The sequence below is a fragment of the Papaver somniferum genome, unplaced genomic scaffold (genome assembly GCF_003573695.1).
Source record: "Papaver somniferum cultivar HN1 unplaced genomic scaffold, ASM357369v1 unplaced-scaffold_57, whole genome shotgun sequence".
In the NCBI taxonomy this organism is placed as follows: domain Eukaryota; kingdom Viridiplantae; phylum Streptophyta; class Magnoliopsida; order Ranunculales; family Papaveraceae; genus Papaver; species Papaver somniferum.
Window position 1 is genome coordinate 555405 of NW_020648415.1, and position 23633 is coordinate 579037.

The 23633-nt window shown below is 36.6% G+C and overlaps 1 protein-coding gene and 2 long non-coding RNA genes across 4 annotated transcripts; 2 read left to right on the top strand and 1 right to left on the bottom strand.

Annotated features, from left to right (window-relative positions):
- The first annotated feature begins 2635 nt into the window (after positions 1-2635).
- On the top strand, positions 2636-5468 carry LOC113343373. The gene is made up of 4 exons (XR_003357207.1): positions 2636-2893; positions 4101-4223; positions 4532-4739; positions 4912-5468. It is a non-coding gene; the product is annotated as an uncharacterized LOC113343373 (long non-coding RNA).
- Positions 5469-5717: 249 nt separating this feature from the next.
- LOC113343299 lies at positions 5718-11412 on the top strand. Its single transcript, XM_026587536.1, has 5 exons — positions 5718-6175; positions 7732-7793; positions 7930-10134; positions 10276-10378; positions 10512-11412. Exons 1-5 carry the CDS (start codon positions 6028-6030, stop codon positions 11123-11125), a joined length of 3132 nt encoding a protein of 1043 aa, XP_026443321.1. The 5' UTR covers positions 5718-6027; the 3' UTR covers positions 11126-11412.
- Positions 5735-7472, bottom strand: LOC113343301. 2 transcript variants are annotated; one of them, XR_003357139.1, is made up of 3 exons: positions 6751-7472; positions 6331-6464; positions 5735-6222 (listed from the first exon to the last, which is right to left on the bottom strand). It is a non-coding gene; the product is annotated as an uncharacterized LOC113343301 (long non-coding RNA). The 2 variants fall into 2 exon arrangements; XR_003357138.1 differs by having other exon boundaries at positions 6331-7472.
- Positions 11413-23633: the final 12221 nt, after the last annotated feature.

A 23633-nucleotide genomic window follows, 5' to 3' on the forward strand; every position in this document is an offset into this window, starting at 1 on the left:
ATACCAATTTTCATGAAACAGAGTTGAGATCAAGAAACTGCAATACCTTCTCTTCCTAACTTAAGGATAAAGCCTAACTTTCTCATAAGTTCTCTTACAAAAAATATCTGGCTAACAAATAGCCGCACAACTCACAGTTCTCTGATTGGTTGTAAATAAGAATACTAAACACACCCCATGGGTGGAAACAACCAATCAGGTGCCATAAACAAGATAAATGGGTTTACAAAGAATTAAAGCCCAAAACATAATTAACTAATAAGAAACCCATTTAGTTACATGACATCTTTGTTACAACAACATCATCGTCAACAACAAAAACAATCACCTACATATCATGTTTCAGATGCAGATTTCAATTCAGTCCAATCTATCTGCACCGACCGGTGCCTTTAGTCAGCGGTGTTGTTATTATGAGTTTATTACTCATAAAACCCCAGGGAAATGGTCGGATCAAGTTTTAATCCTAATAATTCTTACAAATTTGCTATTTGGTTCAATTTTGTTCTCCTCAAGCCAGACAATACCATTTAAAACTTGTTACTTTAGTGTTAGTGTTACTTAGGATAAGAGGATTTTTTGCTTCCCATATTTCAAAATTATGATGTACCAATTGATTAGCTTGGATGGATGTTTGTTGTTCCATCTTATGTCATTTAATCTCTGTTTATAAGGATTCGGATCCTGCTAGGGTTGCAATCTGTTAGTAAGGCCTTTGTCTTTATTTTTTCTTACAAAAAATACCTCAACAACTCAACCATGGTACGATACCGTTAACGATTTTTTTTTTGTCGAGTGGCCCACCCACAACAATCTTCTTCTCATCAAGTTACTTATATCTGAAGAAAGGTTTGAAAAAACAAGTCACGGCTCATGTCACCAGGCGTGACCGTTGTACCTCGTTTTGATAGATGTGAACACGTTTCAGGCAAAAAATCGTGTTATTTAGGAAAAGAACGCGTTTTTTAAACGTTATTTTGAAATAACATGCTTTATAACGATTCAGTAGAAAAATAACTAAATCATGATATGGAATTCCTATCTAACGGTTATAACATGTGCGAAAACAATTATAATGGGTCGAATGACGCTGTTACAACGTTTTTTATATATTGTTATTTTATTCTTTTAGTTTCAAAATTTTATTGTAATTTTTTAATCATTAATTAAAATATAAAAATTGTAAGAAAATATTTTTATATTTTTCTTCTCGAAATACGGTTATAACTAGCGTGAAAACGGAAAAAATTATCTAAAACACTCGCGTTAAATGTTATTTAAAAGGAAAACCCCATACAATTCCATTTTAGAAAGACAATTATAACATGCGTGAAAACTGTTATATCAGTTCTAAATAACACCATTATTTCCTATTTATTGGTGATATATAGGCTCGGATATCGGTGACTCTCACGGACACGCTACATAGGCGTGGACATTTTAACGGTCGTTTTCTAGGAAATAACGACCGTTTTTCAAACCTTGATCTGAAGCAAGATTTGAAAAATGATCGTTATCTCCTAAAAAAACGTCCGTTAAAACGGTTACGCCTATGCAGCGTGTCGGTCATCAATACCCATGTCTATATATCACCAATAAATAGGAAATAACAGTGTTATTTAGAGCCGCTATAATCGTTTCACGCATGATATAACTGTTTTTCTGAAATTGAATTTTACGTCTTTTCCTTTTAAATAACATTTTAACGCAAGTATTGTGGTCCATTTTTCCCATTGTCATGCCAGCTATAAATGTTTTTTGAGCTAAAAGAATATAAAAATATTTTCTTACAATTATTTATTTTAAAATGAAAGATTGAAAAATTATAATTAAAATTTTAAAAATAGAAAACATTGTAACGTTATTAGACCCGTTACAACTGATTTCACGTATATTATAATATCGTTAGATAGGAATTTCAGACCATAATTCTCTTTTATTTTCTATTTAACCGTTATAAGACCCGTTATTTTATAATTAATAACGTAAAAAATGCGTTTTTTCTAAAAACATTTTTTTAGCCCGAAACATGCTCACACCTGTCAAAACGCGTTGGACGCGATCGTAACATGAATCGTGACCAATTTTTCAAACCTAGCTCTCACCTATTCGATTATAGTCTAGCCCGATTAAGATACTTGGTTTTTCCACCCAAGTCTTATCCCGGCAATGGAGTTATTTATTTTTAATGCAGCGGACGGGATTTATGTTTTAATCCCGGTGGTGATGATGACGACTTCGTTCCGTTTCTGACTTCGGTGGCTGTCTCTTTCCATTTTAGTGTTTTTATTTTCTCTTGATAATAAGAGAGTGGATTAGCATTTTTCCCCTTTTTTTTTGGTAGATTAGTTGGTACGGCTTAATCTATCTATCTAATCTAATCTATCTGTCTATCTAACTAGATGATAATTGAAGCACAATACTCAATTTTCATTCATTCTAACCCCACAAAAAGCTGATGTAGATAAGTTTGGTGAGAGTATTGAGAAATAGAGCCATCTCCTTGAATCGGACTTCACACCGATTAACATTCATACTTCTTACACCTCATTTACACCTCCCTCTTAACCCCATTTCACTTTAACCACCCCCACTTTCTCGAGCCCCACCCCCACTTTCTCGAACACTATGTAACTGTCGACCAAACCAGTACAGCGAGCTCTGACTTTCTATCTTTATTTTTTCTCTTCCTATCCACTATAATCAAAATCAAAGATTGACAGGATTTTCTATCTACAGCCAGGGATCGAATGAACTCTTTAAGGTTATTAGTTTTGGATCTCTCACAAGTTTCGGTTTCGCATGCTAAGACAACTAAACTCAACAATCATTGTAGATATCAGAAAGGCATCATTACATGTGAGGATTCTGAATTTATACATTGTTATTTGAGGTAAGCCTATCTTCGTAGTTTAAACTTCTTTCCAATACATTGTGTCTTTAGGTATTTTCATTTTAGTTCTTGATGGGATTATTGTTTCTTATCAGAAATTTATCTGTTTGGATTTAGGGTATAGTGTGCAGAGGGCTTCTTCCGTTGTTTCTGAGTGTTAGAATTTTTTTTCAACTGTTGCATTTGAAGTGTTTGTTAAATTGTGTTTGCACTTTAAATTAATGGTTCATCTGTTGTCCATGGTTTTGCATCAATCTTTATATATGGTTCCATTTATATTTTGCAAGAATTAGATTACTCAGGAAACCAGCTTCAAATTAGAAAATGCCAGGGGAGAAAGAGAGTGAAGGAAAGATATCTTGGTTGTCAAGAGACATCAGAAATTATCACTCCTGAAAAATAGACAGTGAGGAAGGTGTCTTGATTTTACTCCCTCAAGACTGTTCTAAGACTACTAATAATACAGCAAAACCTTCCTGCAAGAGACCCGTGTGCTAATTTTTACATTCATGTTCTGCACATCTTTTCCAAAGAATATTATCATCTTGAGCCATTGATGCATTCATACCCGCTTCCCAATCTTAAAATTTGTCTATTTTGGTCATTGATCTTGAGCCAGAACATTGCAGCAACAATAAGTTACAACTGCAATGTCGCGCTCGAAAACAAAGAAAATGAAACTTGATCACCTGTGGCAAACAAAGTGACAACCTGATCACATACGACAAACACAAACTCGAAATGTCGACGATTCTGGTGTTGGTCCCGGCAAGTCAGATTTCTTAAAATGTCCTTCCTTTCATTAATCTGTTTCGAAGGTGTGAGCTTACTGTTTTCAAAAAAATGCACATATCACAACAGTTGAAGAGTCAATTACAACTGATAGAAACAGTAACTCTGAATCAGATGAAGAATATCCATTTACCAGTAAGTATAATTAGCTTACCAACACTAATATCAGAAATAGAGAATTAAAACTTACGGTTTATAAGGAATCAAAAGAAATTGATAATGCTTTGCTTTGGAGTTGTTTCGGCTTTATGTTACAGTTGAGAGGTGATCAAGACCCTAAGAAAATTCTAAGAAAATGATACTCTTATTCTGATCCAACAAACATACGTTCTTCCAATCTTTATTAACAAATATTCAATCTGTATTTGTTGAGATTTATTTATTTATTTTTCTTTCTTTGGTTTGGTTTGATTAGGCATTTGAGAAACACAATATGGAGAATGACATAACTAATTGAGTATATCAACAACGAGTTTGATAAGAAACATGGCCTTACTTGGCAATGGCATGTACTGCGGTCACAATTTTGAATTCTGAGGTATTACTTCTTACTTTATTCATTGTTGTTTTGCGTAAATAAATTTTAGTGAACGGGCTTGGAAATAAATTTGTGTATTTCAAGTGGAATTTGGATAAGTCCGTTTAGAGACGTTCCGTAATATCGAAATCGAAGAGAAACTTGAAATCTAAGTGGATTTATTATATTGACCTATAAAAACTAGGGAAATTATTATTTGGTAGGATTTGGTTCACAAAGTTCTGTAATTGCGTTTTCTGCATCTCTTTAAGATGAAAATTATGCAATATTTCTGATTTTTGTTGAGTATCCCATTGATGTTTTCATAGGTTTATGGCGTCAGAAATATGGATCGGAGTAATTTATCTCAACATGGTGGTAAATTCAACAGTTTTCTTCTCCCTTCTAGCTAAAGTAGCTTTAACGTATGTTATCTCCAAAAAAATTTGTGTTTTCTCTGTTCTTTGTCTTAGGATTTTATGAACGTTTCAGCATATTTGGATTGCTTAAAGGTGTGTTAGGGCCACACTTAGTTAGGTAAGTTTCTTTTGATTCCAAGAGTAGTTGTAATAGGTTTATTCCCTCCACAAATGACTTCCATTTCTCAGGTCAACATACACGTAGACCTTATTATGGCAGATTTGTATTGCACAATACTAATTTCCAGTTTAACGCTACATCTTGCCTTCTCTATCTATTTATGACACAGGCTTAAGCCATAGCAACTGGTCTGTTCTTATTGATTGAGAAGGGGGATGAACCTAAATCCAAGGAAAAGGGTATTTTAGCTAATCCAAATGAGGAGAAAACAAGTGCATGCTTCTTAGTGTTGTTTTAGTTAAGCTTCAAACTGAGTCATCTTCACCACATGCCATTTCTCCACTGAAGTTTATCGATTTTGAACAACTCCCTGGGACATCCAAGATCACCAAGCTGTGTGATTCTGGCAGCGGTTTGGAAAAACTCAACTCATACACGAGCTTCTTCGGATGTTCAATTATGATGGAGCAGTGATGACCACAGTAATGGTTGGGATGTGATATCAAAAAGCACATACATGTATATAGGGGCGTTGAGTATTCTTACAGATATTTGTACCTAATTGTATTTCTCTTTGGTAGCAGGTCGTAGTCTCAGCTATTTGAGTTGAGTTGATTATCTTGCACATTAATTTGACATTAGGACAAACTATTGGAATGTAAACTTTGGTTAAGAGTTTTGCCAACTTAGCAGCATTGGCGCAGACAATGAACTAACTTTTATGGAACAACATGAATGAGACCATATATCCCGATACAAAGCACGGGTTATCATCTAGTCTAGTTTAACATAGAAGACGTCAAACTAAGGCCAAGACATGCCAGTTGACAATTACATGGAAACAACCACAACCACCACCTAAAAAATAACAAATGATATGTACGAGTAAAATGAAGAAAGCGAGGCTTGTAGGAGTTCTTTGGAAGATACTGGCATTGCTTAGATTAGAAAAAAAGTCTGGGTGCAGTATTTAGCAAACGTTCACGTCAATCTTTCAAAAAAGAAAACATTCCCACTCACTGAGTATCTCACTGTACACGGAGAGGAGACTACCCACCTCTCTCCTGATAGGGGCATTTCAACTGTTCTACCAGCAAAATACTACTCTAAAACATAGAGTTTCTTGTTCCTCGGATGCCTCTAAAAACGATATCCAAACATAGATTTTTCAACATTGCATTGCCTTTTACATGAGATGACTACAACCAATATTTTTTAGAGAAGAAAATTAGCTTCAAGGCATTCTCAGTTAATACAATCTCGAGAGAGTAGTACTCAGAGTTATATGCTACCTGGACAAGATCTCAAAGTATCGACCATGTCGAGGCAAACAGAATTCACACAGAAAGTGTTGCATGATCTGCGTCGGAGGAAGGAACATATGGCTATGTCTCAAACTCCCAAAGATTCAAATCAGAATCAGACATCTGCAGGTAATTCGCCGACTGTCACTTATAATGCATTTTGTCTGTCACGAAATCTGTACACAAAAAAAAAGAGTTTACAATTTCATGAAATCGACATCCAAATCTACACAATGAAACAAATTGATCAAAAAAATCCTTCATATATAACCACACAAACATACTTCCAGTTCAAATTGCAGTAGCAGGGAATCGGGTGAAGAAGATAAGATTTTCGGGTCCGGTCTTCAGTCGATCTGACCCATTAACCCATATTCGAATACATACGTCACTACTGGAATCTCATCTCTTCTTCCTCCTGTAAAATAATCAAACAAAATAACTAAAAAAACCATTAAAAAACTGGAATCTAAAAACCTGAAATAGCAATCAAATTATACAGAATCAATGGTTTAAGCATGAACTTGAACATCGTGAACAGTGAGGAACAAACCCATCTCGGGTCGTTCCTTGGATCCAAAGCCAAACACTCGATCGGAACCATAAACACGGTCAATTACTTAGATTCAGAACGGCCGATCACTGATTCATCTTCCATATGACCCTTTTTTTCAGAAAATAATATAAAAAAAATATCTACTAACCATTTTTTTTCATATTCACAAACTTATCCTTGAGGAATCATCGATCCTTGTGAGAGAGAACAATGGGTGCTTGGTGTGGCAGAGATGTAAAGGGAGGAGAAACATACAATTGAAAGATGATTAGAAATCGTTAATACAGTGTTAAAACTTTCTGATCTAGAGATCCCACTTACTTTCCTTCGTCACAAAAATAAGTTTCCCACCAGTCTTCTCAAAATCACCCATTGAAACGCTAATAAAATCCCTACTGAAACCCCTAATTGAATAGAACCAATTTATTACGAACCAAAACTGAAACCCAAAGAAGAATCAAATCCTAACTGAACACAAATTGTACCGTAACTAAATCCTAATCATCTTTGGAAAAACAATGACATAGCCTCTGTTTGGTTTCTTCTTCAATAAAAATATCCAAAATCAAACCCTAGATTCTAAATCTCCTCCGCAATAGTGTTCTTCATCGTTTGATGAAATTAAATCAAAGCTTGATATGTCTATATGATGGGTTTCAACAAAACGAAAGAATTTTTTTTTACAGTAAGTAACAGAGACAGACGACTTCGGAGAGAAAGAGTTCAGAGTTCGCGAGAAACAATATAAGATCGTTGGGTTTTGACTCCTCATGTAGGTTAGGATTTGGTTAGTCATTGTTACTAAAGTAGAACATAGTTGTGTATTTACAAATATAGTAATTGACTGAAAATTTAACTCAACAGAGTCAACGCGGGTCAACGTGAAATATGGGTACCAAACACTAAGTTGGACGAAAGTTAGACCAAACACTAACACTGGCCAAAATATAAGTACCAAAAACCGAATAACACAATTGATAAAGACTAGATTATGAAGGTAACCGTAATTTGTTTTTACTCCCAACTTTTCCATACAAACTTATCCCCTGAACTAAATCTGCTACCAAATGTAACAATTTCATTTCGTGTTTCGTAATGACACATTGTTCTTTAAACCTCAAATGGACAGATATATATCGAAAATTCAAGCAAGCTTCTCAAGGATCAAAAGAAACAAACCCCTACGGAAGTGTAAGTTCATCCATTTCATTTTTTTTCTTTTCCTGTTCACTTTCTTTGTCTTGTTTCATTATTTTCTCTTATTCGTTTTTTCACGAGTCTATTATCCATATACAAAAAGCTATTAAGCTGGTTACATCGGTTGCAGATTGGTTCTACTAGCCATTACGTGAACGGGTGGTATGGTGGTAAAGGGCAAGATTCATCATTCTCTATAAAAGAATCTTCAAAACAGATTATGCCAATAGATGGTGGCAGAGTTCGTCGCTCTGAAAACATAGCTGATTTGTCCATGGCACTTGCTTTTGCGCTGAAGAACAATGGGAAACTCAAGAGGATGGGATCATCAGAAAACTCTTCGACAACTTTCCTGCATCACATTGGAAAAGTGGATTTAGTGGAGGTGGATAGAAGGCCAGGTTTACCTTCAAGTGGTCGATTTCCTACCCATTCACTTCTGCAAATACAAGAGATCTCAAATGATGCGGAGAAGCTGCATCATATGCTCACTGGTTGCTATGATGGCTTAAATTCTGACAAAGTCTCTGTCGAAATCGGGCACGAACTCCTCAAAGGAGCCATGGATTTGGAAGAATCCTTAAGAATGCTTGTAAACCTGCAAGGAGTTTCTGAGAACATGGTTATCCCTCAAAGAAAGCAACAGACAATTAGACTGGTGGAGGTTGAAGAGGATCCCAGTCATACCACTGAAACAGTAAGCAAACAGATGAAATCAGAAGGACCAAAGCTTTCTTTCAATAAACTATCAAGAAACTCTACCGAAGATGTTCTACTGGCTACAAAGAGCAACCTCATAAAGCAGAAGCAGTTAACCTTATACTCTCCTACAGAACCCCAAAAGATCAGTTCAGCAAAACAAGCTCCTACTACCTCAAGTGAAATTGTTTCCCATAGACGCTCAGCCAGCTGCGGCGAAATTCCAAACACCATCACCACATTTACAAACCTAAATAAGCACTCACGTTCAGATTCTCAACTGAAAAAGGGTAGACTATCAAGTGTTGTCGCAAAACTTATGGGTCTAGAAGAGTTTCCAACACCGATAGAATCAAAAGATGGAGGGTTATACGACCCAGCTATCAAGCAAGAATCATCTGTAGCCTATAATTCTATGAAATCATTGCACAAAACTTCAAGAAAAACTATACCCGAGACGATGCATAATGAGAAACTTTGTTTGCAAACAGATGAGCCAAAAGTGCTGCCAACCAACAACCCGGAAACCCATTTTGCTGACAGAAGCTTGGTTAGGAAAAATGAGACATCCGAGAGAGTGGTTCACAAAGAGATATCATATCCTAATGAGCAAAAAAATGTTGAAACTCTAGTGAGAGAACAGGAAAACAAGACGAGGAAGGATAAACGAAATATGAAGGAACAGAAAAGCACAAGGAATGGGGACACAAAGGACAAGGTGTTTGAGGATGAATTGCACATGCCTCGGCTGATACGTAAACAACCAGAACCAGTATTTATAAAGCAAGAAAAAGCAGCAACCAAGGAGACTATGTTCCAAAAAGAGAGGACAAATGCAAAAGAAAAGCTATTGACATCGACCAAGCAAGAAAATCCCCAACAAGATATCCCACTTCAGCCACGGTACAAGCTCAGGAAATCGGAGTCGAAGAACCCAAAGCTTCAAGCAGATAAAGAAAAGATGACCGTGAAAAGGAAGCCGCATCCGAGAAATCCAGAAGAAACTGAGGTTATGAAAAAAGTAAACGCATCAAGATCAATCCATGACATTGTAGATTTGCAACAGAAGCTAATAAATAAGAATCCTGCCACAGTTCGTAAAAACCCAGATAAACCTGATGATGCAGTAAAGAGAAGCATTCATGAAGATCTAATCAGGCAACAAAATATTATTATACTCCAACCCAAGTTAAGAAAACCTTCAAAAGAGAATTTCAACCACAGAGTCATTCCGACAGATAGAGATACTGATGAGGACATTTCAAAAGTTGAAAACACGACACCTGTTAACATTAAGTTGATGCAGAATAAGGTAGAAGGTACTGAATTACTTAAAATCATGCCCCCGAGAATACTAAACAAAGAATTGGGCAGTGAATCCCTTGACAGGCAACTTATGTCACTAAAGCAGCCGGCTTCAGTTTTGGAAGAACTAGAGAAGAGAAGGCATGAGAGGAATGTAGCACAAGCAAGCATCATGCTAACTAGAGAAGAAGTGGAAGAAGCAAACATTCGATCACCCATATCAACGGAAGTTACACACACAATTCCTATAGTGACACCCTCTCTCAGCTCCTCCACTGTAGAAGAATACCAAATGCTAAATGAAATGAAAACCATCAATGCAACTGCCAAGGTAAGATGTCCTATTATTTTAATATCAATAGAATCAAGAGGATAAGCAGGGTTTTGGTGACTTCCTCTATATGTGTACATAGTTAATCTCTAACTCATGTGCTCGTTAATTTTGTCATCTAATCTTTGTTATATTATGCAGATTCAAAAGACCACAGAAGTTTCCAAACCTTTGCAAGCTTCAGTGGTTTTGCTTTCGAAAGATCAACCATTTAAGTCTACAGACAGTTCAATTCAAATTAAAGGTAAACTACATCTCTTACCCAGCAACATGTTTTCAGCATCCTGGTTCTATTGCAGCATTCCTGTTCAGTATAACTATAAATTGTAGCAGAAGAACAAGAACAACAAAACTAAGAATATTCTTTGATCTTATAGCCTTACAGGAGAGAAGCATCATAGACGTTGTTAAACCTTTACAGCAGGAGAGGCCCAAATCTGAAATACTAGGGTCACCTCCGGCAAATGAAGATCACCTCAAGCAAATACTTCTTAGGAGTCGAGTTTTCCTTAATGCAGTTGTGGCACTCTTCAGATTTCAGTTTCCTGTAGGTACCCTCAATTGTAGTACCAACAAATGTCAAGATGAAGATAGTAAACTGCTTTTAGACTCTGGATATGAAACTATGAGAAGGAAAGGAAAAATACAAGAGCTCAATTGCAATCCTTGTATAGGCATTTTTGTTGGGTCCAAGAAGGTTAGATGCTTGGAAAGCTTGGTTAAGGAGTTGAATGAGGACCTTGAAACGTACAAGTATTCTGCTAGTGAACACATTGAAGATGAAGCAAGCCACCTACACTATTTGCTCCAGAAAGACATTGAAAATAAGAATCCAGTGGTAAACTGTATGTGGGATTTTGGATGGAGTAACATAATGTTTTCATGTATTGAAAAAGAGGAAGTCGCAAGGGATGTGGAGAAGCATGTGCTCAATATAATGATAGATGAAATTACTAGAGATTTCATACATTTAAGTGTTGCAATCTATTAACTATATCAAAGATTTGAGGAAACCTATAGAATTAGTTTTTCATTCTATTATATCTGATCTGGAAAGGGTGTTTTTTCGACGAGGATTTTGGAGTAAAAAAGATAAAATGGAAGTAGTGGTTTGAGGAAGCGATTTATAAGAGTATATAGTGATTATTTTAAAGATAGGTGGTTGTATTTTCAGGACATGGAAAATATGTATAGAATACCCCTAAATGTTTTGTAATTGTCAAATAAAAGTAGATATAACAAACAAAGGGAAAAAAAAAAATGAAGTTTACTGCCTTACTGTGATCTTCATAAAATCTGCACTTGTTCTATTAACGGATTCACTGGAATTCAACTCTACTCTTTTGGTGGTACCTGCAAGATTTTAGGATTTGGTATTTATGAATTTCCATATAACTGTAACCACTAAATTCCCTGTCATGAAATTTATACAGGGGTGGCTAATATTACTAAAACATGATAGATTTTTCAAAGTCAATACATTTCTATTAAAGAAATTAAACCCGAAATTTTAGGGGTGTGGCGTGGATACTGACCCTATAGCTTCAATGCGATTGGATCGATCCAGTTTTTCAAAGTTTTGGTGCCAATTCCAGGAAAAACTTCAACTTCGTGTGTTTTGGTACTGATAGTACACGACCCTAGTTTAGGTAGGAATCGAAGCACTTTGGCATCGGTTTGTGCGAGGGTGTGAGGTGTTCATGTAGTTTGGATGTGTGCCAAATGCACGTGAGAGAGAGAGTTTAACACCCCGAATTTCGGATCAGGATCAAACCCGTATGGAGATCTGAACTCAAAGTGTTACGGGTCGGAAAGAGACATATCCATATATTTCTATATTTAAACATTGATATCTTAAATTGAAACCTTATGAAACAATAATTCACTATTTGAATATCTTAAGTTATATTCTCAACAAACATTGATATCTTAAATTGCATGTCAAGCAATTACAAATAAACAATTCAATCACTAAGCTACTCATTCCTTGCTTTCGCTGCGCCACTCTGATAAATCTGCAATGATGTCAATTGGGGTGAGATGACAGCTCAATAGAATGCATTCCCAACTCTCCAAAGATGCGCAAACATAATCATTTTATCAAGGAATCACATACGATAAGGTTACAATACTAAAATATTTGTCAACAATTTATCTAATAACATTTCAACATATGAGTTCACTAATCATGCATTTGAGATTTAACACAACAATTCACAACTCATCCATTTAAGTTTCAACTCATAAGTTCATAAAACCAATTATGTTTCCAATAAATCATTTAATCTATATTTCAACACATCTCACCAACAAATCTTGAGTTCACGGAAAGAAAACCTTGGTTCGTATACCCACCTATCGTTTATCGGCATGGACAACCTCCATCGATGCTCAAGAACGAAAGTTCTTATGGGGATCATACCCATCTTCTCTCGGGGATCATTACCCGTTTCATTCACAATACGAAAACCTTGGTTCGTACACTACTTATCGTTTACCGGCACGGACAGCCGCCATCGATGGTCAGAAAACACAAGTTCCCATGGGAATCATAACTCATTTAACTCTCGGGGATCATAACCCATTTAACTCTCGGGGATCATTACCCGCCGTTAGCTTGAAACCATATTTCATCTAACGATAAACACATGAACTCATTTCAACATTTGAAATCATTTTTACAAACAATATAAGCAACCATGGCTTAACAACATGAATTTCAATCAAGCATTTATGCAAACAAGTTAATTGCAAGCATTTTACATCATACACGTCAAGGTGAATAATTCATCCGATCTTTCTAAAATTTCAGTAGAACCTACATAACTCAATAAAAAACTACTTATCCAAATTTCACATAAAACTAACGGTTCAAACAAAACCTATTGAATTTACAATGACATTCTAAAAACTTGGCAGATTACATGTCATTACCAAACAATTCATGATAAATTCATATTAACCTGGAATTGAGCAAACTCAAAGCACAATGAAAGATATCACAAATATATACGACTTTTGTCAAAACTATAAATCATTATAAAATCGTTAAGATTTCCAAAACACACAAAAACCACAACAAAAACAAATTAGCCAGAAATTCAGAAATCCTTATCGAAACTAAAAGAAATATTCAAACGGTGAATTTATGGTGGAGTATTCTCAAATTTTAACCAGTAAAACCCAATCATATTATATATCACAAGAACCAGCCTGATCATCAACCGGATGCATAAAATTACGCAGATAAATTTCAGAAGCCTAACTATACAAAATCATACAAGGAAACACACAAGGACAAACACCAAAAGATAAAGGGATTAAACATTCTACCTTTTATTAGCTATAATCTCCTCTAAGTTCTCCATAGACTTCTTCTCTAAAACCTAGCTCCATCTTCTTCTCTTTCTTTCTAGTTCTTTTGGTTTTTTTAATCTAATTCTTTTTCTTCTTTTTTTTTTAAAATTTAACTACCCTTTCAATTTCCTCAAATTTACTAACTTATAAAATTATAATTAGGTGATTATTTTACACCCTAACTAGTAGCTTTCTAATTAAATAAAACCAAATAGACTAAGGAAAGGAAAGAAAAATAATCGTAACAAAAAGGTTACCTAACTCGTATACAACCCGACCCAAATAGGTATTACAGAGAGTGTATACAAGGAGGACTAGGGAATCACCCGTGCCGCTATTTCGCAAAGTCGGTAGCTCGGAGAATCAAAATTATAAAAATATAACAATTGGATGATATATTTCGAAATTATAAAAATACAATAATTCTAATGATCTATTTCAAAACACCTCTTACAATAATAGGGGTATCAATTTACTTGGTAATATGCTAAAATATATATAAGACAAAACACTCATTATCTTGGGATTGGTATATCCCGAAACAAATTAGTCCACTATTAGCGGCCTCGAAATTTGGGAAGAGATTTGCTCTCGCACTGCTAGATCACAAATGATCTAGCAACACCAAGGTTAAGCAAGTGGCCTTTTTTTGACGTCACCTAACCAAGGGCTTAACTACAGTTATCTCAACGAACTCTGTTATGTCAACGAATTTAGATCCTGAAATTTTGGCCGTAGTTTGTATGAGCTTCGAATTTATACTGGTTGTATGTTTACTGTCTAACTGCACTCCATCGAAAAAGTTATTTGATATGGGATAGTATCCGTTTGACATTGATGAAGATGAATCTTAATGGTATTTGAAGTTGGATAAGAGTCGTAACAAAGATTTAGAGTGATCCTATATTTGCTATATTTGATAGCTAATGCTGCTAATCAATTACAGAGTGTTCATATCTGTTATTCTTGGCGAAGAAAGCATGCAAAACACTTTTAATGGGATGTAGGGAACTGTATTGGAGATCAGAATTTTGGAAATTCCATTGATCAGAATTCAGTACCAAGTCCAAGAAATTCTGTTGGTCAGAAATTCCAACTTAATCTTTAATTTTCACAAATAAATATAGGAGTTTTGTTTAAAATTGAAGCTGAAATATACTTGGCTGCAAATCATCGGCTTTAGGATAAATATATAACTATAATTAAACCCTGGGTAGGCTAACACAGTTATGACATACAATAGAACTCGGTTATTAATTTGGCGGAATAGTTTTGGGGTCGGCGTACACGGTAGTAACGCAGATTTTCAATTTCACGCACCTGCACCCGGATACTAACACTATTTAGTGTCGTGACGTGTGATTTTTGGCAAGGCAAGTGCGTGACTTGTTGAGCTCCAGTCAAAACCTGTTATTGCACATTTGTAAAACAATCAGAGGAAAAAAATCGGCATTCTTGGTAGTGTATCTATGATGTCTTCTATGGCACTCATGAAATTGTTGAATAGCAAATAGAAAATGTGGACTACATCGTCTTTCATCCAAGCAGGATGGTTTTTGTGTTTTTATTTCCGAAAATGATTTGTGGCACCCAATTTTAGTGCACCCAACCTTAGGTGGCACAGACACGTTGCATTGTCCTTTGCTTTTTATTTCGATTGTATTTTCGTTTGAGATTTGCGCCTGGTTCTGATGAAGAACAACTAAGTATCAAAGGTTGCCGTGTTAGCAACTAGAGATTGGCACAGTATAGAAACCTCAGGCCAAGCAAGGATAACACAACAGATAGAATAATCTGAAACATGAATATTTTAGTGCGCAGTAAATTGTGAGTGAGATTGATGTGAATCTAACTCCATTAATCGATGAGTTTGTGGCTTAACATCAACGACCATGTATTCCACAGTCCTAATAAATTAATAAAAAAAAACGAAACTTGTTGATGATGCACAAGATCAATTTTGTTTTGATGTTATTTATACAAATTGTACAATAAAAAAATCATTTTCAATCAAAACCCTACTAATTGCTTCATCTCTTTAACCTCTTCTTTAATGATAGACATTGATTCAAGAAAATTTCAGTTCAAATTTCATACTGACTTAGCTACAACGATTGTAACAATTAGTCAAAAATCGAAATAAAAAGTATATACGGTTTTAAGTTTTTATTAAAGAAGAAAGCCACGTGTGTTTGCCAACTAAGGTTGGGTGCATTTGGGTGTACTAAAACTGGGTGCCACAATTTCTTTTTTTCTTTTTGTTCATAAGAATATTTTTCTTTGTAATTTAGCTCCACAATGGTTGCATCAAAGATAACACTATACTTAAAATAATAATAATAATAAAAAAAAAAAAAAAAAACTATTAGCACCGGGAACAAGTTAATGGAGATCAAGTAAGGAGAGTATTTGTTAGAATACGGGCATCCATACTATACGGCCATCCATACGAGCCCGCTTCTTAGGTTTCTCTTCCACAGCCGTTTTACGATCTGGAAAGTCTGAATCTTTAGGCTGGCGGTTGTTGTTTCTTGTTGTTCTGATAAGTGTGTCCTGGCTTGGCTCGACTCATCAAATTCACACCTAGTCCATACGAAACAAGAGCATCCAAACAAGCATATTCAATCTTTTCATCACTTAATACACCATACTCCCAGTTGCTTGACTGGACGGATCTCTTCTTTGGGAGGTCTTGTTGGAGAACATCCTTTACCAAATTCTTCAACCCAGTTGTGTGAAGTCGGCTGTCTGGATAATTATTGAAAGTGCCGGCGAGCTTGCAAGCAGCCAAACTGCCAAGTTCTTCGGTTCTAGCAACCATTAAATCATGATCGACCATAAGCTTGTAAGCATCGGAATCGATGCCAGATCCAACAAAGATAAACTTGTCATTACCAAGATATTCCTTGAGGGATTTAGGAACCTGATCACGCCATGATAATATATAATTATTTCAAAAGTGGCATACAGTGGATAGGATACTAAAAATGATAAGAATGAGGAAAACCACTTAGATAACAACATTAACTAAGTACCCAGAATTATTCAATCTAATAATGATCAGGTGGTAAGCCAGAAATCATGTTCGCCTAGGTAGTCATCCTGTTGTACCGGCGGCGCGCCTTCTTAGTCGCATGTTCTTCTTCAGTTTCTGAGCTCCCGTTAACTTTCACTGGGGCAAAAGATCTTTGGTTTGATGTGGTAGAAACATGGAGGGTCTGTAGGTCAACGCGGGTGATGGTGTAGCTGGTTGTAACATTCTGTTTCATGTTGAAGGTATTGAGAGTAATTTAGAAATCCACAACCTGATGCAGGATCAATGAAAATCTGGACATGACCCCTCTATTGCAGAATCCTGGAAAAGAATTGTTGACTATTGAGGAGAGGTAATATACACTGGGATTTGCATAGAAAACAATCAAGTGCTCAAGAGAATCTAGCAGAAATAGGGGAAGCAAGTATACGTATGACCCTCCAATGAGCGCAGATGCAGTGTGACGGACCAATTTCTGGAACTCACGGTCCATAGTCACAAACACTGCCGATCCGGTGTTGTCTTCCATTTCAAAGCGAAATACGAACCTGCAAGCCAAAAAAATCGGATGTCCAAATCAATTCAACAACGTCAGATACTTTTCAAGACAATCGGATAAGGGAATACGTGGTGAAGGGAGTGTCACCTGGCAATGGGCATATCCACTTTTGCTTTAGTTGCTGCATCAACACCATCGTCACCAGCAAATTTCTTGGTACACTGAGGGTAGGCAAGATAGTGCCACCCAGTTTCAGTTGGTACATTCCTGGCAGTGGCGTTATGCACGAAGGCTTGGCGGCCTGTATATATCGGTTTTATGATTAACTGCAGTTTTAAAAATGAGTCCTGCTTCTTACGGGATAACTTGGTTACAGACGTTTGTAACAACGGGAAATATTTACCTGGTAGGCTGGGTCTCATTTGTAACACGGAAGCTGGGAGATGTTTTTTCGGTTACCAATTATCCAAAATTTATATAGGCGTACCTTTGATGATCGACATGGTGATATGACGTGGTGGTCTAGCATATGGGTGCATGTAAACAATATAACATATGGGTTAGTCAGAGACAGATAATGGCTTAATGTCGGTTGACTGCTCATGAAAAAAAATCAGTTTTGTAGTGAGATTCAACGAATGCAACACAAACCGGATTTTTTTTTTAAATGACGTGAATCAAAGGAATGTAAATGTGCTAAACTAAAAGAAAGTTGTGACAGTCGTTGGGGTTTCAGATGAGATCTATTTGATTACGCCGTCGAATCAGTCGGAAATGATAACTGATAGCTAATATTAACCCGATAATCCAAACCTTATAGAATGTTCTCTACGAAATTATAAGAATCAAACGTTTTTCTACGTATGTGCCCAATGATTGAATCCCTTGATTCTTCTAATGTGCTAATATCCATCGTGGGCTACTGTTACATGTGTTCTAATTTGAATAACTACTGCTGGTGCTCGTGCATACTCCAGAAGACATGTTGAAGAAGTTTCCCTTCTCAATTCTTCATAAAACTTATGCCATACCAACCCTGGCTGAGAAGCTTTTGTGTTATTATTAATTCATTGGAGAAACAATATAGGTGACTATTAAATTCGATCACTAACAAAAGTCACAACACAATAAACTAATAGACTGATAAGCAATCTACAACTTGAATTCAGAATTGTATGTGTAGAGAGATCATAGCACGGGTGGCTCCTCAAGATTTAGTTCCCAGACAACAACTCCCTTAGCTATGTCCTTTACAACATACAATTTCCCACTCAAATAAAATGGTAGTTTTGGAAAAGAGCTTAAAGAAGTTACCTATGAGACTGCAAATAGCCTTCTGGAAGATCGTTGTCAAATGACTGGGCATCGCAATGAGCTCCTTGTCTTTGTCCAATCGTATTGCATCACCCAGATAATGAAAAGTATAGAATGAAAAGAAACAAATGTAAATAAGAAAAATATGTATACTGGTTAAAAAAAAACCTCAAGTTAATGTATTTATTCATGTCACAACCAAATCTAGAACTTAACCCATTCAAGTATGTAAATGGGTACGCATATTTAAGTAGCCGGATTTGGACTGTGTTCGACAGTATGCGAGCGGGTAAACATATTATCACACATCCAAAACATCAGTTGAATTCAGTACGCGTACCGGTACTCATACAATAAATCCTGTACTTTAACTGAGTTCGCCAGTGCGCCTACGGGGACGCATACCAAGGCTCCCGGACTTTACCTGACCTCGCCAGTACACATACGGGTATGCATACTATACCGGTCTTGGATCAATATATATGCAAGTACACATACTATGTCTGTAATCCAATTATGGTTAATGTTCTAAAATCTTTTTTCGACATTCTTAAAGGACGACAATAGTTGTACCACACAAACTATTAGCATCAAAGCAATTTTCAAGTGATTGAAAGATCAATACGAGACATTCCGATTCTACATCAAATGCATGTCTCACACAAATCATGTAACATGTTACTAGGCGATTTTCACATGATCATCTTTTGACTTTCGCCTAGAATATAAGAAGAACTTGGTTAAAGCGAAAGCTTACCAACACATATTTCGAGAAATATGTAAGCGACTTAAACTCAGCTCGAAATTTCAAATGTGGATGATCGAATACTATATAGCTATACGACTTTTGTCTCAAATAGGAGATAGAGTAGAAATATATTTTCCGAGTGATAGATGAGTTTCAGTCTCCATATACCTTTTGTTGATGAAGTTCCACAAGCTCTCCTTAGTAGTTCTTCGTCTTCATTTGATGAACTCTGTGAAGTCTAAAGCTCAACCACACAATCTATCCTTGTACGAGACATAGCTATAAGTAGACTAGAAATCAAGACTTATAGTTTTGATCACTAAACTTGACAAACAAGCTTGAGATAGCAACGCTTGCGAGTTTGACCGAGCAACGCTAACCTAAGACTTCTTCTTGAACTAATAGGTGTATTTCCATTTGATAATGCTTGAGTTTGTTCATATATTGCTGCTTTCTTTGGTGTATTTCCTTTGGATACTGGCTTCTTTGGGGGTGTCTTCTTAACTGGTGTCATGTACTTGTGTGAAGGAATTGTACTAGAAACTTCACCATCCTTACTACTCTTCAGCATTTTTATATAAACCTGACTCCAACCATTCTCATCAAATTCTGCTTTATCCCAATTAGACTTGAATTCTTCTTCCTCGGACAAACATAATGGAGTACAAGCATCCTCTGACCACAATATGTCTATGATTTCATCACCCGTCAGTCTCAATTGTGGCCTGATCATGTCCTTTAACCTATTAAGACCCATATCTTCTCTAGCACAGTCCCTGAACTCAAAACTCTGGCAAGTTCCTATCAGATTTACCTTAAAACTTCGGAAGGGAATCCTTTCATCTCCAACATCATTCCTACAAGAAACAAATAAATAAAATTAGAAAAGAAAATAATATAGGAACCCTCGAATCAAATAATATAGACCGTAATTCAAAATAGGGTAAAACAAAAACCCTTGAAATCTAACAGAAACCCTAGAATAAAATGAAATCAAAATAGTGAAAAAACAGAAACTCTAGAAATCTGTCACAAGCCACAAACCATAGAAATGAAAGTGAACACAAACCCTAGAAAAATCGATTCACAAAAAAGCGAAAATAAAATTTTTATCTCAAAATTAACAACCTTATCGCAAAATAATAAACCCTAAAAATTGAAAATATGAAAACCATAAACCCTAAAAATTGTATCTCAAAATTATCTCAAAATCTCATAATATATAAACAATAATCTGCTGATGAAAAATATAGGGTTAGGGTTTGTCATATACCTCTCTGTTCGTGATTTACTTCGTCGTTTCTTTGTTTTCTTAGTTTTACCCATCTTCCCTTTAGCCTATGAATCAATCAGACTTATTCGTTTCTTTGATATATTAGGTATACCCATCTTCTTTGTGATGAAATCTATCAGACTTATTCTCTGTAACACAAAGATCTGAACATAGAGAGAAGAAGGAAAATCGAGAGAGGAAAACAGAGAGAAAAATGAAAAAAAAAATCAAAATGGAGATACTGAGGAGATTATGTATCTTCTGTCTCTTTTTCCCGCCTGGTAGGTAGCAAGTATTGAATTTCAAGCCGTCAAATCTAAGCCGTTGATTCTTTAAGGGATTAACACTACTATCAGATACACCAAAATGACGACACATGTACAAAGGGTATATGGGTAATCAGCGCATCATTATCTCATCTCATCTGAGGATAAATTGGCCGTGTTGACTGGGAAATTGAAAAAAGTAACGAATTCAGATAGAAACATGGATAAAGGCCTAGATTTGCAAAGTTCAAAAAAACGGGCCTATGGTTGCCTTTTGGGTTGAAAAGGAGGCCTATATCTGTTTATAATCCTTATTTATACAAATTGCATGAAGATAACGTGCTCTATCTTTTTTACTTTCTCAATATCCCCATTCGATCATTTTTTTTTTTTGAAGAATCATTACCCCCATTTGATGACTAATTATGCAAGCAATTGTTTATATGTTAATATGTCCCTAAATATCCAAATATTATTTCACTCACAAAACTACATCCATACAAAAGTTACACCACCACCCACCGGACAACCTTGGCCCTCACAGGTATATATGTACCGTCACATCCGGATATCTGGAAAAATCTTTGGCAAGAATTTCCAACAATCTTCAACAACATCAATCCTTCCATACCTTGGCTTTTGTTAGGAGACTTCAACGACGTCTTAAATCAAGCGGAAAAAAAAGGAAGAAGGAAAGTAACATATCCTGAAACTCGACCTCTCCTCACTCTGATGGACCAGATGGGATCTATAGATCTGGGATTCCGAGGAGACCCCTACACATGGACAAACAACCAAATGTGGAAGGATAACATTCTAGAAAGATTAGATAGAGTAATGACAACCCAACATGGGTGGATTGCGAATCCGCATGCAGCAGTCAGTCACCTTCCAAAAATAGCATCTGATCACGCCCCAATACTACTACAAGAAAAAGTAATAGATTGGAAGGGAACCAAAAACTAAGTCCCAGTTACAAATGGCCCCACGATATCTATTCTCCACATGGAGAAGAGCCATACACTCAACACAGAGTTTAAGCTCGTGGATGGTGCATGTATCCTTTTCCCAAATCTTTGACATGCTTCACACCTCGTAGAGATATATTTCGCGTCTTTGTGCATGTACGGCCAAAAGTACCCTTGTTTCCTGGTTTTGAGAGCTAGTGACCTGGTTCCGCTATGGTTACTAGCGTCCCCATAGTGAATTGATTTCATGATTTTTATCCCCTCTTTCCGCGACAAGCATCTTATCAGCGGACCCAAATATGTATAAGATTCCTTCTCGCACCTCGTAATTCATGGACTTACTTTTAATTTTATTTGCCTCTTGCCTATCTCGCGGGAGATTTCCTTTCATCAAATAGTTATAGATGGGGTCTCGCCAATCATCATTGTTTATTTCCATATCCCCTTCTTCTATGATCATCATCTTGGGCTCCCTTTCCTCTCTGCTTACCGAGGGTTGCATTAACCGCTCAATCATGATATGCCCGATTTTTGGATCCTCAATCATTGAGTCTATAAAAGAAAGGGCGTCCGCATGTCTGTTATTGTCTCGACCTATGTTTCTCTAAGTAATGCTTCGTATCTTCACTGAATATTCTTTCACAAGTGGTTGATACCTTTGCATCACCGGATCCACTGCATTATACCTCCTTCGATTTGACGAACCACTAGATGCGAGTCACTGGTAATTCGTACTTAATATAACCCCATTTCTATAGCAATCCTTAAAGCTTGTATCACTGCTTCGTACTCAGTCTCGTTATTAGTTGCTTTATACTCCAGCCGAAAGCAGAACACTATTCTGGTCCCTGTGGGCGAGGTGAACACTATCTCTATTCCTCCTCCACAACTGTTTGAGGATCCGTCGACGAATATTTCCCACCTCCTGGGATGATTCTCCTGTAAAAAATCCTTAGGGTCTGGCCGGCTTTCGTCTACATTCATCATTTCCTCTATGCCCTCGTCTTCTTCCGAAGGAAATTCAGCGAGAAACTCTACGATTATGTGTGACTTCGTAGAAGTCTGTACTTCATACTTTAACCCAAACTGATCAATCTGGGTATTCCATCTCTCTGCTCTCCCGACTCTCTTCGAATTCTTCAAGACTGATTCTATGGGGATTCTTGTAAGGACTTTAATTTTGTGGGTTTGAAAATAAGTCCGTAACTTTTGCGATGCGTAAAACAATGCCAGTATCAATTTTTCAATCATTGGGTAATTCCTCTCTGCGGAGTTGAAGGTTTTGCTGACGTAAAAGACTGGCTTTTCTACCCCCTCGTCGCTCCGACGTAAGACTGCACTCAGAGCATTTGGTGCTGCCGCGAGACAAAGAAACAACTCCTCCCCGGGTTCTGGTTAAGATTGACAATTTAATGAGGTGCTCCTTTATACCCTTCAACTCCTCCTCACACTCTTGCGTCCATGCGAACTTCGCTCCTTTCTCCAAAATTTCAAAGAAGTGTTTACATTTTTCCGAGGACCGTGAGATAAATATTCCCAAAGCTGCCAACTGCCCGTTTAATTTCTTCACATCCTTTAAGGTGGCCGGTGAGGGCATTTCTAGTATAGCCTAAACTTTCGCCGGATCCACCACTATGCCTTTGCGAGAGACTATATGGCCCAAGCACTTCACCGATTCAACCCCAAAGATGCATTTTATTGGATTTACCTTCATTTTGTACTTCCTCATTTGTTCGAAGATCTCCCTCAAGTCTTCCACATGGTCCCCTGAATCCTTCGTCTTGACCAGCATATCATCTACATAAACTTCCAACTTCGTGTGTATCCACTTTGCGAATATTTTCTCCACCATCCGTTGGTATGTCTCCCCCGTGTTTTTCAATCCAAATGGCATCCTTGTGTAACAGTACAACCCTCTAGGAGCGAAGAAAGCCGTGTGTTCCTGGTCTTCCTCAGCCAATGATATTTGATTGTATCCACAATACCCGTCCATGGATGACAACCTTTTATATCCAGATGCTGATTCCACCATCTGTGGGA

Excerpts from the sequence above, each read along its gene's own strand:
- LOC113343299 (XM_026587536.1), top strand. The coding sequence starts at position 6,028 with ATGCTACCTGGACAAGATCTCAAAGTATCGACCATGTCGAGGCAAACA. Across the intron at positions 7,794-7,929 it reads AAACAAACCCCTACGGAAGT|ATTGGTTCTACTAGCCATTA; the intron begins GTAAGTTCATCC and ends CATCGGTTGCAG. Across the intron at positions 10,379-10,511 it reads CAGTTCAATTCAAATTAAAG|CCTTACAGGAGAGAAGCATC; the intron begins GTAAACTACATC and ends TTGATCTTATAG.